The 14,012-nt window shown below is 47.4% G+C and overlaps 2 protein-coding genes across 14 annotated transcripts in view; one reads left to right on the top strand and one right to left on the bottom strand.

Annotated features, from left to right (window-relative positions):
• LOC116579282 (leukocyte immunoglobulin-like receptor subfamily A member 6) overlaps positions 1-14,012 on the bottom strand; it is a 355,647-nt gene that overhangs the window by 274,912 nt on the left and 66,723 nt on the right. The gene's annotated exons all lie outside the window — the stretch shown is intronic.
• On the top strand, positions 5,967-10,954 carry LOC116579294 (leukocyte immunoglobulin-like receptor subfamily A member 2). 2 transcript variants are annotated; one of them, XM_032324495.1, is made up of 6 exons: positions 5,967-6,357; positions 6,578-6,613; positions 6,782-7,069; positions 7,232-7,531; positions 8,341-8,640; positions 10,611-10,954. In XM_032324495.1, the coding sequence occupies exons 1-6, from the start codon at positions 6,309-6,311 to the stop codon at positions 10,772-10,774; spliced, it is 1,137 nt and encodes a 378-aa protein (XP_032180386.1). In that variant the 5' UTR covers positions 5,967-6,308; the 3' UTR covers positions 10,775-10,954. The 2 variants fall into 2 exon arrangements, with proteins under 2 accessions (XP_032180386.1, XP_032180387.1); XM_032324496.1 differs by lacking the exon at positions 6,578-6,613.

Here is a 14,012-nt window from a genome sequence, read left to right as displayed (position 1 = left end):
GAACTCGGTCTTGGCTTGGTGTCCTTGCTGATCTTCTGTGGGAGGGGCCTGCTGTGGTGATTCTCAAATGTCTTTGCCCAACGCAGAGTTGCACTGCCCTTGCCAACAGCCAGGCTAAGCAATCTGCTTGGGTTCATTTTTCAGAGCTTTTGTTCTCTGAACACTTTCCTTAGAGCTCTGGAGGACAGGAATGAAAATGGCAGCCTCCCAATCTCCAGCCCAGAGGAGGTGAGAGTTGGCCCCTCTTCTCACTGTGCCCATGGAGAAAAGTCATCAATCCCTCCCATCTCCCTGGTCTCCAGCCTGGCCAGGCTTGAAGCTCACCCAGTCTGTGACCAAGCATTTCTATCTCTGGGGCACAGCCCTCTATGGTCTCCAAACCCAGCTGTTTCCTGCTACTCATTCCTGTGCTGCTCCTCCCCGAAGAAGGAGGGGTCTCCCTGGATCTGCCACATGTGGGGTCCCTGCTTGAAGATCATGGTTTAAGGTAATCCCAAGCTGAGTGCCCCTCCTCAGCTCCGTCTCTGCCACAGGTTTCTCCCCTCCAATACCTGGGGGCTCTGCCACACTCAGACACCACAGGTCTTTTTGTGACCCCACAGGTTCTGAGCCACACTGTCCTCGCAAGGACTCCACCCACCCCACACCCTGTTTAACCTCTGGAGCAACGTCCCTCAGTGGAACAGACTTCTACAAGTTTGGATTTTGTGCTCCGCTGCTCTGTTCCCTGCAGTGTATCTTCCTCTCACCTCAGATTCACTTCCCGGCATGTCCTACCTTGCAGAAAGTGGTCGCTTTTCTGTTCCTAGAATTGCTGCTCTTCTCTTTGATCTACTGTTGAGTTTGTAGGTGTTCAGAAGGTTCGATAGCTATCTGGCTTGACTCCTGGGACCCAATATTTAGATCTCCTACTCCTCCACCATCTTGCTCCTCCCCTATTTCTTTATACTTTCTAAATAATAGCTAAGTATATATAACAGTGATATTGGTTTGGTTATATTAATTTTATATTCTATTAATGGTACAGATACTCCACCTTTGGTGCTTTACAATTGATCTCCTTGATTTACTGATAATCATTATATCAATCTCAAAAAAAAATGAAACTTACCTCTTTATTTCCAGATTGTGTACCAGTGTTATTTGCAGCAAATGCCTTATGATAATGACACCAAAGTATGATGTTAACATGAATCTAAGTGTTGCTTTAGGAAAACATCTTAATTAATAGCCAAAATGATTTAATTATTGTACATCAAACACACATGCTAAAAATCTGTATTTTTATGTATATAGCAATACTGACCTGTCTTTTTCATGTCATTTCTCTGTTACATTCAAGATTTATTAGGAAAAAGAATTATGCTTTTCTTAATACAAATTAGGAATAGAACATTTCCAGGGCTTGTCCATTTCCTGACTTATTCAAATTTTATAGCACTAGTGAGATACATTTATTTTTTTTTAAGATTTTTATTTATTTATTTGACAGAGAGAAATCACAAGTAGATGGAGAGAGGCAGGCAGAGAGAAAGAGAGGGAAGCAGGCTCCCTGCTGAGCAGAGAGCCCGATGCGGGACTTGATCCCAGGACCCTGAGATCATGACCTGAGCCGAAGGCAGCGGCTTAACCCACTGAGCCACCCAGGCGCCCTAGTGAGATACATTTAAAAGCCTTCTTGGTATTACACATTTGGATATTAACCAACCGAATGATGTTTATTCTTCATTCATATGTTCTGAATTGTATAAGCTTATTTGAAATTTTCATTGGGAGATTAATAATTAGAATTCATCTATACTTTTTTTGTTTTTTTTTATGTGAAAACAGGTTAAAATAGGCTTGCAGGATTATCTAATTTTCTAATTATCTAATATTCACCAGTTTTATAACAACACTGATTTTCTCTGTTCCTTAAGGGTTTGGGGTGAGAGGGGATGCCTTTAAAGAGAAAAATCAAAGATTGCTGTTCTTCCTTGAAATCTTTTGGTAGTTTCCAGAGCTCTCTGTGACTGACAGAGATAGAGAGAGATGAAGAGGAGGAGGACAGCGATGATGCTGATGATGGTAGTGATGATGAGGATGGTGATGGTGATGATGGAGATGATGGTGGTGATGGTGATATCCTACCTAGATACTTCAAATAACTAACACACTTATATGGTATGCATTGAATTCTCTCTCTCTCTCTCAATATATTCATATCTATATATATTAATTCATATGTACATAAATATGAATATGCCTCTTCATTATATTTATGGCCAAGCTCTCATTCTTGAACACTGGGTCCTGAATTATTGAAAAAAGCAAGTTCCCCTATCCAAAAGAGGTAGCTTACATGATCAGAATGAACACAGAAATTAAATAGCTCAAGTATTTCTATATTGAGAGACAATTTTACATACTGAATTTCTGAGCTAGGGGATATAGGAAGACTCTATGCCAATGGGACCCAGAAGCAAAGCCTCAATTCATAAAACTTGAGGAGATAGAAAGAATCCAATGAGAACAGAGGTGATCCTTCAGTAGCAGAGAAAGTGTCCATTAGGGACTCTGTATTAGTTATATCACAAGAAATGGGGCAGATACAAGACCACAGAGCCCAGAGGACAAGTTTGAGTCCCATCAGCACCTCATTTTCCCCCATACTTTTATGGTTCTCAGAAGTGACTGATACCATCTGCCCATCACAAAGCAAAGAAGACACCAGTAGTGGATAGTATGGGGATGGCATGGATGGTTAAGCCCTGTCAAGGGGAAGCAGGTGCCCTGGGTGGACATTCAGGATCCTGGGTGATTTTCATCTGCTCTGACCTCTGTGACCTCTCTACCTTAATTCCTGCCCACCCAACTCCCAGATTACACAGTGGAGAATCTCATCCTCATGGACATGGCTGCTGTGATCCTAGTGGTCCTCAGGATTCTCCTCTTTCAGACTTGGTACAATGAGAGAAGAGCCCAAGATGCGGCCAGGAGGCAAAAACAAGAGAGAACAATGCCACAATCAGAATAGCGGAGCCTTGGGAAGTACATCTTGTGTGCCCAGAAGGTTCTGGAAGAGCATGTGGGGTATGTGCCTTGTGAACTGTCTGCAGGTCATTGTGAGGAGGGAGAGGAATCATGGCTCCCAGTGCAGGGACAATGCATGCCCTCTTCTGCCTTTGAATTATGGACTCCCCTTTCCAACCACTTGTGAGTTGTCTTCACTGGCTCTCATCTTCCCCCAACCAGCTGACACCTGCATGGCAGACTTCAGTCCACATTGCCATACACTGCCATCCTCTGGTTCCAATTTCAGTGAACATATTTTCCCATTTTCCTCCCTTGCAATCACCATAAACCTTGAGGAACACGAGGGTCTCCTTCTTTCAGTTCAAATAATGGAGGCTGTTTGAATGAATCACAAATTAGCATCAAAAGTTGCAGCCTGAAAGGGATAATCCAGGAGATGCCCCCACACCCTCTGAGCATCCCTCAACTTCCACCAGATGGCCTGTCTGTGCTGCCTCTGAGAAACCCGTGTACAAAATGCTGGATCCTGGTGTTGGCCAGTATCTCTGCTGAAACTCCTCCCTTCATACGCAACTTCAGGGTTCCACCGTGAGGTCCCTGATGGTGAGGAACGTGCAGAACTGATGTGACAAACCAATACAAATCAACATAGAACCCATTAATGCCACTCTGAGAGCACTAAAGTTTACCCAGGTTTCCTTACATTTTATATGAAATGATTACTTCTATTTCTCTAGGCCCAGTTTCAGCGAACTCACAAGACTGAGTGTTGAGGACTCCAGATGGGAGGTTAATAGTTACAGTGTGCTACCGGTCATGGGAGGGCCAGGAGCACACAGGCCCATGAAACTGAGAGATTCCAGATCCTTAAAAACTTGAACCCAGAAGCATGTGTCTCCAAGAAATTCCACCAAGAAGCTCACAAGAAACCACAAACACCACTTAGAATGCCATTCAGCTCATCAGGCAGCCAGCCAACGAAGATGAGGGTGTCATCGCTGCTGGGTACCATACCCTCCTCCACAGAACACGGCCTCCCTAGCGGTGTTCTCCTCACAACAGCAATCTGTTCACATGTTACCTTACTGACAATGTTCCTGCTCCTGAAGGTTCGCAAGATAGACAGTTCTGGAGATCCCATACAACCCCACGCCTAAAACGAACAAGAGGGTCCTGACAAATCTGTAAAGAGGGTAGATCTCTTGTTAAGCTCTCTTATTACCACAATGAAAAGCAGACATGAAGGAGAATTGCATCCATGTAACTGAGGAGACACTATGCAAGTGAGTTCATCCAAGGACTCACAAGGGACAAAAAGTGGTGGCAATCAAATGTCCACCAGCTGACAACGGATTAACAAGCATTAACTGTGTCCAGCTAGTGGTTTGCACAAAGCATGGAGACAGATTCTAGAAGAGCTAATGCCTGGGGGACAAGAGGACATGCGGAGGCAGGAATGACTTGGGTTTTGCTGGAGAGAAGGTAGTGCTGTCCCAGAAACAGAACGTAATAGAGAGACAGTGTGTGAAGAAAACAAACATAACCCCAAGTCCAGAGCCAAGTGGTGGTTCCCTCGGTGAGTCAGTTTAGTCTAGAAACATGTTTCCCAGCCTTCTCTGGGGTCATCCATACTGGATAGCCCCAACACCTTCCAGTCAAATAAACAGGATGACATCTCCACACAGTTCTTTCCCTGAGCCCTCCTTCCATTACCTGTCCACACCACAATCAGGATCAGTGGAAGACTGGAGATGTCCTGTTAGAGCCACCACATCAGCCTTCCTTTCTTGCTTCTCCTCCAGGTCCTGACTCCCTGAGGAACTGTCTTACTCTCATAGCTCCGTACCTCCTCATCACTGCCTCTCCCCTGCACAAAACCTGCCCATCTGTCTCTACCTTACTCCAGTGACACCCAGTCTCTACATCTTACCCTCCACGGGCTGACAACCAGGCTGAGCTACCCTCTCCAGCTCCTCCCCACAAGCAAGCTCATCCCAGTTTACCACCTCCCCTCTATACACACGCACACAGACACATACACACACACACACACACACACACACACACACACACACACATACACACACAGAGTCATAACCACATGTGTGTCTTCTGGGAATGTGACAGGGGAGATAATCTCAACAGAGCAGACTCCTTCCAAACCTCCTAGGCCATGAAAACAAAAAAAGAACCATCGCTGACTCTTCCTACCAACTGTGAATGTATTTGTGTTCCTGGGATTCTGTAAGAAGCTCACAAGAAACCACAAACACCACTTAGAATGCCATTCAGCTCATCAGGCAGCCAGCCAACGAAGATGAGGGTGTCATCGCTGCTGGGTACCATACCCTCCTCCACAGAACACGGCCTCCCTAGCGGTGTTATCCTCACAACAGCAATCTGTTCACATGTTACCTTACTGACAATGTTCCTGCTCCTGAAGGTAAAATCCAGGAACACATGTGGGTGTGGGAGCGGTTCCCCACTCCCTGAGGACACAGTACCAGGAGAGTTCAGCACCTTGGGCAAGGATGACACCACTCAGCACACTTGCGCTCACCCTGTCTTGTGTTGGACTCTCTATCCCAGAGGGTCCCCACCAACTGTGACTAAGCTTGTGAGATGTCACCTGGCTCTGAGCCTCTCTGTCCTCGGTTTCTCTCTTCCTCTATGGTTTACCAAAACTATCGCCTGATTTCGCTTTCTCAAGGGTTTGTATTGTCTGCTGTCACTGTCACAGCCCCATGCATCCAGGGAAGGAACGAGACTGTCCTCTCACCAATGAGTCCCCAGTGCCTGGCACCATGACTGGATGTGGCCACTGCTCACTGAACAGGGGCTAATTGCCAGCGTGGTGGGAGGAAGGATGAAAATTTGCCTTGACAGAAACCCAGAAAAGGGAAGTGTCTCAGCCCACGTCACACAGCTTCTGTGTGAGACAGGGCAGAAATGGAACTGAAATGGGGCTGATTCCTTAGCTCTGCCCTACCTCCCCCAGTTTGAGTCCTGGAACCAGTGTCTCTCTCTAGACTTGGGCTTGTTGGGGAGGAAACAGAGAGAATGGGGTCTGGGGAGACTTGGTCAGGTCTAAAAGGTCCCAGGACCTGCTGCTCTCGGGTCACCCTTCAGGGAAAGCAGAGAGAGGCCCTGGCAGGGGCTCTTCCCCTTCCTGTGAGGCCACCCCTCTAGGACCCATGATGAGGAACACAGGGCATGGGTTGTACCACACCCCATGCATCTGTCTGTCCAGCACACACTGAGGACATTATAAGCTGTCTGCACCGCTGGGGACCATGGGAGGCAGCACCAGGACCCCAACCCTCAATGCTCTTCTCTGCCTCGGTGAGCTTTCTAGAAAAGAAGAGGGAAGGGGTTGCCCCCCTTCCTGCCCCCAGGTATTGGTCCCTGGGAGACCTCAGGACTGGAGAGGATCAGTAGGAGCAGAACATCTGGGGGAGGCACATGCTCAGCCCCAGATGTGACCCCAGCACCCAGGGGCCCAGACCAGAACTGGAGCAGCTACATGTGGGTGTGGGAGGCACTCACAGGAACTCTCTTCCAGGGCTATGCTGGGGCCTGTGGGATGAGGCACAGATGGGTGAGTGTTCCCCCAGATCTCCTGTCTCCACCAACCACCCCCTAAGCAGCCGGGGTCACAGAGGGTCAGAGCTAATAGTGACTCATGTGGGAGGGGTCTTGGGGTGACAGGTGGGAAACTGAGAGGAGAAGGGACCCCTTGCAACCCCCCCTTCTGATTCCTTTCCAGGGACCCTCCCCAAACCCTCCATCTGGGCTGATCCCAGCCACATAGTCACCAAGGGGAGTCGTGTGACAATCTGGTGCCAGGTGTCTCTGCAGGCTGACGGCTACTATCTATATAAAGAGAAAGTCTCTGAGTCCTTGGAGACCTTGGAGACCTCATGGGATTCCAGCAACAAGGCCAGTTTCTCCATTAAATCCATGAGCTCACACAATGTAGGGCGATACCGGTGTGCATATCAGAGCGGGGAGAGCCGGTCACAGCTGAGTGATGACCTAACCCTGGTGATGACAGGTAAGGGCAGGAGCTGGCCCCCTCCCCCTGGGCCCCTTCTCCAGGCAGAAGGGAATGGTCTGTGGCTTCAGGGGGACCCCTTGTTCACAGCCCACAGTACGTGGGATGCATGAGATCCGTGGGGTGATGGTCCCTGTAACCAGCTCCCTCCTTCTCCCTCAGGACAGCATGAGGCACCCTCCCTCTCAGCAAACCCAGGCCCTGTGGTGGCCTTGGGAGGGAACGTGTCACTCTCCTGTAGCTCGTTGTGGCCACGGGGGTCATTCCATCTGCTGAAGGAGCAGGGAGCTAATGTGCCCCAACACCTGGAGTGGACGTTCCATCGTGAGAGGGGGCAGGGGTTCCTCCAAGTGGGCCCCATGAACACCTCCCATGCGGGGACCTACAGATGCTACGTTTCTCCTGAGTCATACCCGTATTTGTGGTCACAGCCTAGTGACCCTCTGCACCTTCAGGTCACAGGTGAGGGGGCCCCTGCCTCACCCCACCTACCTCCTGGACCCAGATGACTGACCTAAGCCATATGCCCAGTGGAACCCTGGGGTTGAAGGAGGGGTGAGTGACACTGTCATTCCGGGGCCAGAATGACCAGTGAAAGAATGTGGGAGGGGCCCATGAGAGCCTCACTGCAGGCCCTGGGCCAATATGGGGAGTGCGTCCCCAGTACCACGGTCCCCTGCTGTCCCGGTGTCTACAAGGAACCCTCCCTCTCGGCCCAGCCGGGCTCCCTGTCTAGAGACAGCCTGACCCTCCAGTGTCTCTCAGAGACCAGCTCTGACAGATTCGCTCTGACCAAGGATGAGGAGCTCAGAGCTCCCCAGTGTCTAGAAGGGCAAACCCAGCCCCAACTTCCCTCTAGGCCCTCTTAGCCACATTCACAGGGGCCAGAATCGATGCTACTGTGAGCACAAGCTCTTATCCACCTGGTTGGCACCCAGTGCCCCTCTGTGCATCCTGATCACTGGTGAGGAGCCCCCCAGACCCAAGTCCTAACTGTCTGCTCAGGGTCTGGGACCACAGATGCCCCTGGGTGATGGGGTCCAGGGAGAGGGCCAGGAGCACAGGCTGAGGTGGGATGTGGTCTAGAGACAGGGACTGAGAAAGGGACAGTGACGGCCATGGATATAAAGGACCCACTCAAGGAGATGGGAGGTACTGAGAGGGGGTCCCACACAGAGTCCCTGGAGAGAGGATGGTGGCCCCCCAGCCTAGGGTCAAAGGCATGTGTGTGGGGGTGGCTCTTTACATTTCATGACCTTCCTCTCCCCCAGGAATATATGAGAAACCATCCCTCTCGACCCAGCCAGGGGCCTCAGTGTCCTGGGGAGAGAATGTGACCCTGCAGTGTTGCTCGGAGTTGTGGTTTGATACCTTCCACCTCTCCAAGGAGGGGTCCCTCGCTCCTTCCCAGGTCCTTCGTCTGCAGGACACAGCAATACCTCATCAGGTCAACTTTACACTGAGTCCCGTGACCTCAGACTTTGAGGGCACCTACCGGTGCTACGGCTCACATAGCAACAACCCCTACCTGTTGTCACAGCCCAGTGACCCCCTGGATCTCCTAGTCTCAGGTGAGGAGCCCACACCCCTGTCCACTGAGGGCTCTGATGCTTGAGTCACAATCCTGCATCTGGAGAGCTCTGGGCTGGGAGGGGAAGGAGTGAACAACAAGGAGCTCAGCCACTGGGTTATCCCTCTCTGTGGGGAATGAAAAGACGGACAGGGCCATGCCCTCTCCATGTCTTACCCTGACCAGAAGGACAGAGACAGGACTAGGTGAGTGCAGGGAGGAGACAAAAGAGTATAAAAAGACAAGCTGTGACTATGGGCAGTAGGGCTGAGTGGAACAGAAGACCCAGCACAGCCCCACAGCAGCCCCTTCTTCCAAGCAAGATTTGGTGTCTACACACCCTCACCCCACAGACAATCTTCATGTCTGCTAGGAACAGAGTCCTCTTAGCCTAGAGGATGCACGCCTCTCCAGTCCTAGGTTGAACTAAGTTGATCCTCCGCAATTCAAATATCTATAGAGGGGTTGTTCCCGCCAGACCTGGAGATGGGGTTGGGGGAATTTGAAGAGAGTAGCCCTGTGTCTCCAGAAATATTGAGATCATGGGGGCGCACTGGGTGGTAGTGGGAGTGGAAAAGTCTAAGTAGCCCAGGTCAGGTGCAGGGAAGAGCTGGCTGTCTCTGTCTTTGGTGCTGATGTGTAGAAAGTCAGACTATCACGGCACCTGTGGAACAAGGTCCACCCTAGGTAGAGAACATAGTAAAGGGTGACTCTCATCTTCAGGTCAGGAGTCTGGGGAGACCCTGGAATTCATATCTCGAGCTGAGTTGGATCAGCCACTCTTGACTGAGGCACTGACAAAATTCCATTCATATCTGAGACAGTTCTCCCAGTTACCAAAGGTTGAATCTATCCTCGATTTCAAAAGGCTAAACCAGATTGGAAAATTGGTACCAGTGAGTTCTCTGGAAGATGTTTCAGGAATTCCTCTTTCTTGGGACTTCTGTACTCTAAACATGCCCTTTCTCCATCAGTAACTCTTGGCATGATAGTGAAAGGAAGGAGAGATAGACTGCCCAAGATGTCAGCCAGATCAGGCCAAACTCCAAAATATCTTCCATAAGAATCCAAGTCTAGCATTCCCTCCCCAATCCTAGAGTTACCTGGTATTCCTTGATATTCCAAGACAGATCTCTGCATGTTCGTCCATGTGCCCATCTCAGTGTCCATCTTCTTTTATCTTTGATTATGTAGATTGTTTTTGTTTTTCTTTTTCTTTTTCTCATCTGCCTTCATATCTAGACAACACATTGAGTGAATGATTAGCAGTGATGTGAATTATGGAAATCCCTGCTCATAGAAAAATGCCTGATGTGTGCTATATGATCCAACGTTTATTTTTATTAAGATCTGTTAGCCAACATATAAGAACATTATTAGTGTTTGGTGTAATGTTCAATGATTTATTTGTTGTGAATAACAGCCAGTGTTTGTCAGATCACATGTTATTTTCAAAAAAGGACACATGTATAGATAAAGATGGAAAGTGATGTAGAAATATATAATCCCAACTCAGGGACCAGAAGGAGTTGGCGGATGTATGGGAATGAAAAGGTGGACCCCGCTTTTCACTCCTCCATATTCCTGGCCCTCAGGATAAAAATGAAGCTTCCCATATTTATTATTGCCTCCTAATTAAATGCAAGGTGAGACACTAGAGATGCTCACTTAAGGGACTGAGATGGTATTAGCAAGTTTCAGGCACTCCCTGGAGAAGAGAAACGAGATTACTTAAGTATTTCTAGGTCTCCCCAACCACAGGCTCTGTTTTTTGCCTCTCAGGTGTAGCTGGTGCCGTCAGAGAACCATAAAACAAGCCTTCAGAATGGATGAATAAGGAGGAATTCTGAGTTATATGAGGGGCTCACAGGGACACATTCTGTCAATAAATGCAGGAAGGTAGACGTGTAGGATGCCAGGGTCATGTCAACACGTTCTGACCACCACAATCTCTTTGTCCACGGTCTCTAGGGTCAAACAGCCAAGATTACACAGTGGAGAATCTCATCCGGTTGGGGATCTCTGCCTTGATCCTGATGGTTCTCGGGGTGCTGCTCTTTCAAGCTCGGCACCGTCAGAGTAGACCCCAATATGCAGCTGGGACATACACAAGAAAGCGAGAAGATGGACAGTGAGGTAGAGCTTTGAAAACGGAATGGATGATACCAAGACTTTCTGGAAGAATATCTGCACATAAGTTGGGGAAACATTCTACTGAGAATATTCTGGGTGTTAACATGGTTCAGGTGCAGGGAAATGTCTGGGTCGGGGCTATGGTGCATCTTTGGCAATTAAATTGTGGTGATTTCTCTCCCCATCACTTTCCAGTGTGGCTTTTCCTTGACACTTTCTGGACTAGCTTCCTTCTTTCCTCAACCCTATGACTTGAGGTTAATCCCCCCAGTAGCTCTGGCTCCACCCTTTTTCTCTGGTCCAGCTTCATGGAATGCTTTTTCCTCGATTCCCTGGTATGTGTACTCTTCAGCTCAGAACACAGATTCTGTTTTAAATACTGAACGGATGGATGCACAGCAAGTCCAGTTTGGAAAAAATACATTGAAAATCATTCTGTAAAAGAAGAATCTAGACCCACAAGACATTCCCTCTTAATCACATGATAAACGATACTGTTTCTCCAGTGGTATCATCACTTGAATGATCATCACTTGGTGTGTGAAGTGAGAACCACAAGCTGTGGGTCAACTGGTTTAAGAAAATGCCATTTTTGCAAAAGTCCTGATTTAAGGCCTTTATTGATTTCTTTGGTGAAAATACTCGCTCTGTGGCCACCTTGAAGCCGCCTGTGGGAATACACTGAATGCAGAGTTAGCAAGTCATGATTACAGCGGTCTCTCCCACGTGAGGAGGAGCCAAATGCTGAGAATACCCACCGATGTGCATATGTGTGTCCTTCCATCTTTGAGGTTCTGGTCACTTCCACCTCAAGTGGGATGGAGGGAGCCTCGATTTTCTCTAGATCTTGAGTATCAGCCAAAGTCGTTCTTGAATGAACGTAGCCAATACTTCACATGTTGGCATTGAGGTCCACTCAAAACATCTTCCCCATCTACCCGTTGACCCTCACCTGAGTCTGACCAAAGAATGAGCCATGTCCCAAGTGAGAGGTGGGTCTCTCAACAAATACTTGAGGACCAGAGGGTATGCAATTAAGGATTTAAAATCGGTTTATGTGACTTTCAGACCTCATCCTTCCCCGTGAATCTGACCTGGGCTGAAAGTCATCTGAAAAGATGTGGAGGCCACTTCAGAGGTATGATTCAACCTCCTCAGGCCTCATCTTGGTCCCCAATGAGGGTCAATTGGAGGAAGCACATGAGGAAGGAGTGGTTCCCCTTTCCTGTAGAATTTCTACATCAAATTCCTCATATATGACATCTTGTGACTCTCTTCTCTCTGGCCCTGTTACCCCCTCACGAGAGTCAGAAAAAAACAAAGAAGTTAGAAAACAACAAATCAGATGGCAATGGTGAGTCTTCACATAACAATATCCACTTTCAGTATAAACGGATTATCAAAACAGGTAAGGGTACCTGAATGGATAAAAAAGAAGCAACACCCAACCGTTTGCTGCCGACTACACACTCACTTCAGCTTGAAGACCCAGGTCTGGCAGAAATGGAAGGGAGCTGCTGTGGAGTGAAAACACACCTTATAAACATGTAAATTTAAGGTGTAAGGTGCTGATTAACAGACACTGCAAGGTGATTGCCACCATGTCTTTAACTAACACCTCCTCACATCACATAATTACCTTTTTTTGTGTGTGTGGTGAGAACACTGAAGATCTGTTCTATAAGCAACTTTCTCAGACTTACTACAGTAGTATTAACTATCATTACAATGCTGTGCATGACATCTCCAGAACTTAGTCACCTTATAACTAAAAATTGGTAGTCTTTGGCCACCATTTCCCCACTTCCCTCACGCACCCTGCCCCTGCTCATCACCATTCTACCATTCCTTGTGTCTGCTTCTACGAGGATGACTTCTGTAGATTCCACACATAATTAAATCATCCTGTATTTATCTTTCTATGTCTGATTTATTTCGTTCAGTATAATGCCCTCAAGGTCCATCCTTGTTGTTGCAAACAGCAGGACTTCCTTCTTTCTCATGACTGAATAATACTCATATGTATATATTCAACATATTCTTTATCCATTCATCCATTGTTGGCCATTGTGAATAAAGCTGCACTGAAGATAGGAGTGTGGACACCTCTTCAAGATCCCGTTTCCTTTCTTTTCATACATACTCGAAGTGACACTGATGGAACATCCAGCAGTTCTAGAGTTAATTTTTTGATGAAACACCATACTGTTTTTCCATCATGGCGCCACCGGTTTAAATTCTCACCAGCGGTGTACAGGATGTCCTTTTCTCCCCACGTGTGAAGATGCCCTACATTCCCTTAGCTCCCTCCTGACTTTCCAGACTTTTTTTTTTTTTTTAAGATTTTATTTATTTATTTGACAGAGGGAGACAGAGCGAGAGAGGGAACACAAGCAGAGGGAGTCAGAGAGGGAGAAGCAGGCTCTCTGCACTGCAGAGAGCCTGATGCGGGGCTCAAGACTTGGACCCTGGGATCATGACCTAAGCCAAAGGCAGATACTTAACGACTGAGGCACCCAGGTGCCCCTGACTTTTCAGACTTCTTGTTTGATGAAGATTAATGTTTTTTCCAAACAAACAAAGATAAACAAGAGAGAAACAAAACAAAATTCCCAGGCTCTTACATATATAGGGAGACTGGTGGTTGCCAGAGGGCACATGCATGAAGAGGATGAAGATTTCACCTACTCTGATGAAGGCTGAGTGCTGGGTAGAACCATTGAGCCATTTTATTGTACACCTGGCACTAATACAACACTGTGTTAATTAGACTTCAAGTTTTAAAAATCAAATTAAATCGATACCTGAAAATAAGATTTATTTATTTTCTACAATTACACTAATGATTTTGAAAGTTATGCATTGCGTTTCTAAATTTAAGTCGTACCTGCATTGTCTTTCTAGGAATTGTCATTTATAACTTTGAAAAATTTTTGAGAGAGAGGGAGTTCAGGGGTATGGTACAGAGGGAGAAGGAGAGAGAGAATCTCAAAGCCAACTCTGCACTGAATATGGAGCCCATAACAGGGCTGGATCCCAATACACTGAGATCATGACCTGAGCTGAAATCTTGAGTTGGTGGCTTAAGTGACTGAGCCACCCAGACACAATTGTTTCAAATAATTTTTAAGTCCACCCTCCACTTTAGTAAGGAAAGAGCACGATTAAACATTAGCTGAGCTCTTGCTTCTTACTTTTTTCCCCAAAAGCTCTATTTCTGTCACCCACAAGTTTCAAAAT

This window comes from Mustela erminea, chromosome 19 (assembly GCF_009829155.1).
Source record: "Mustela erminea isolate mMusErm1 chromosome 19, mMusErm1.Pri, whole genome shotgun sequence".
Taxonomy (NCBI): Eukaryota; Metazoa; Chordata; class Mammalia; order Carnivora; family Mustelidae; genus Mustela; species Mustela erminea.
The sequence above is the reverse complement of the archived record's forward strand: the minus strand, read 5'-3'. Positions and strand labels throughout refer to the sequence as shown.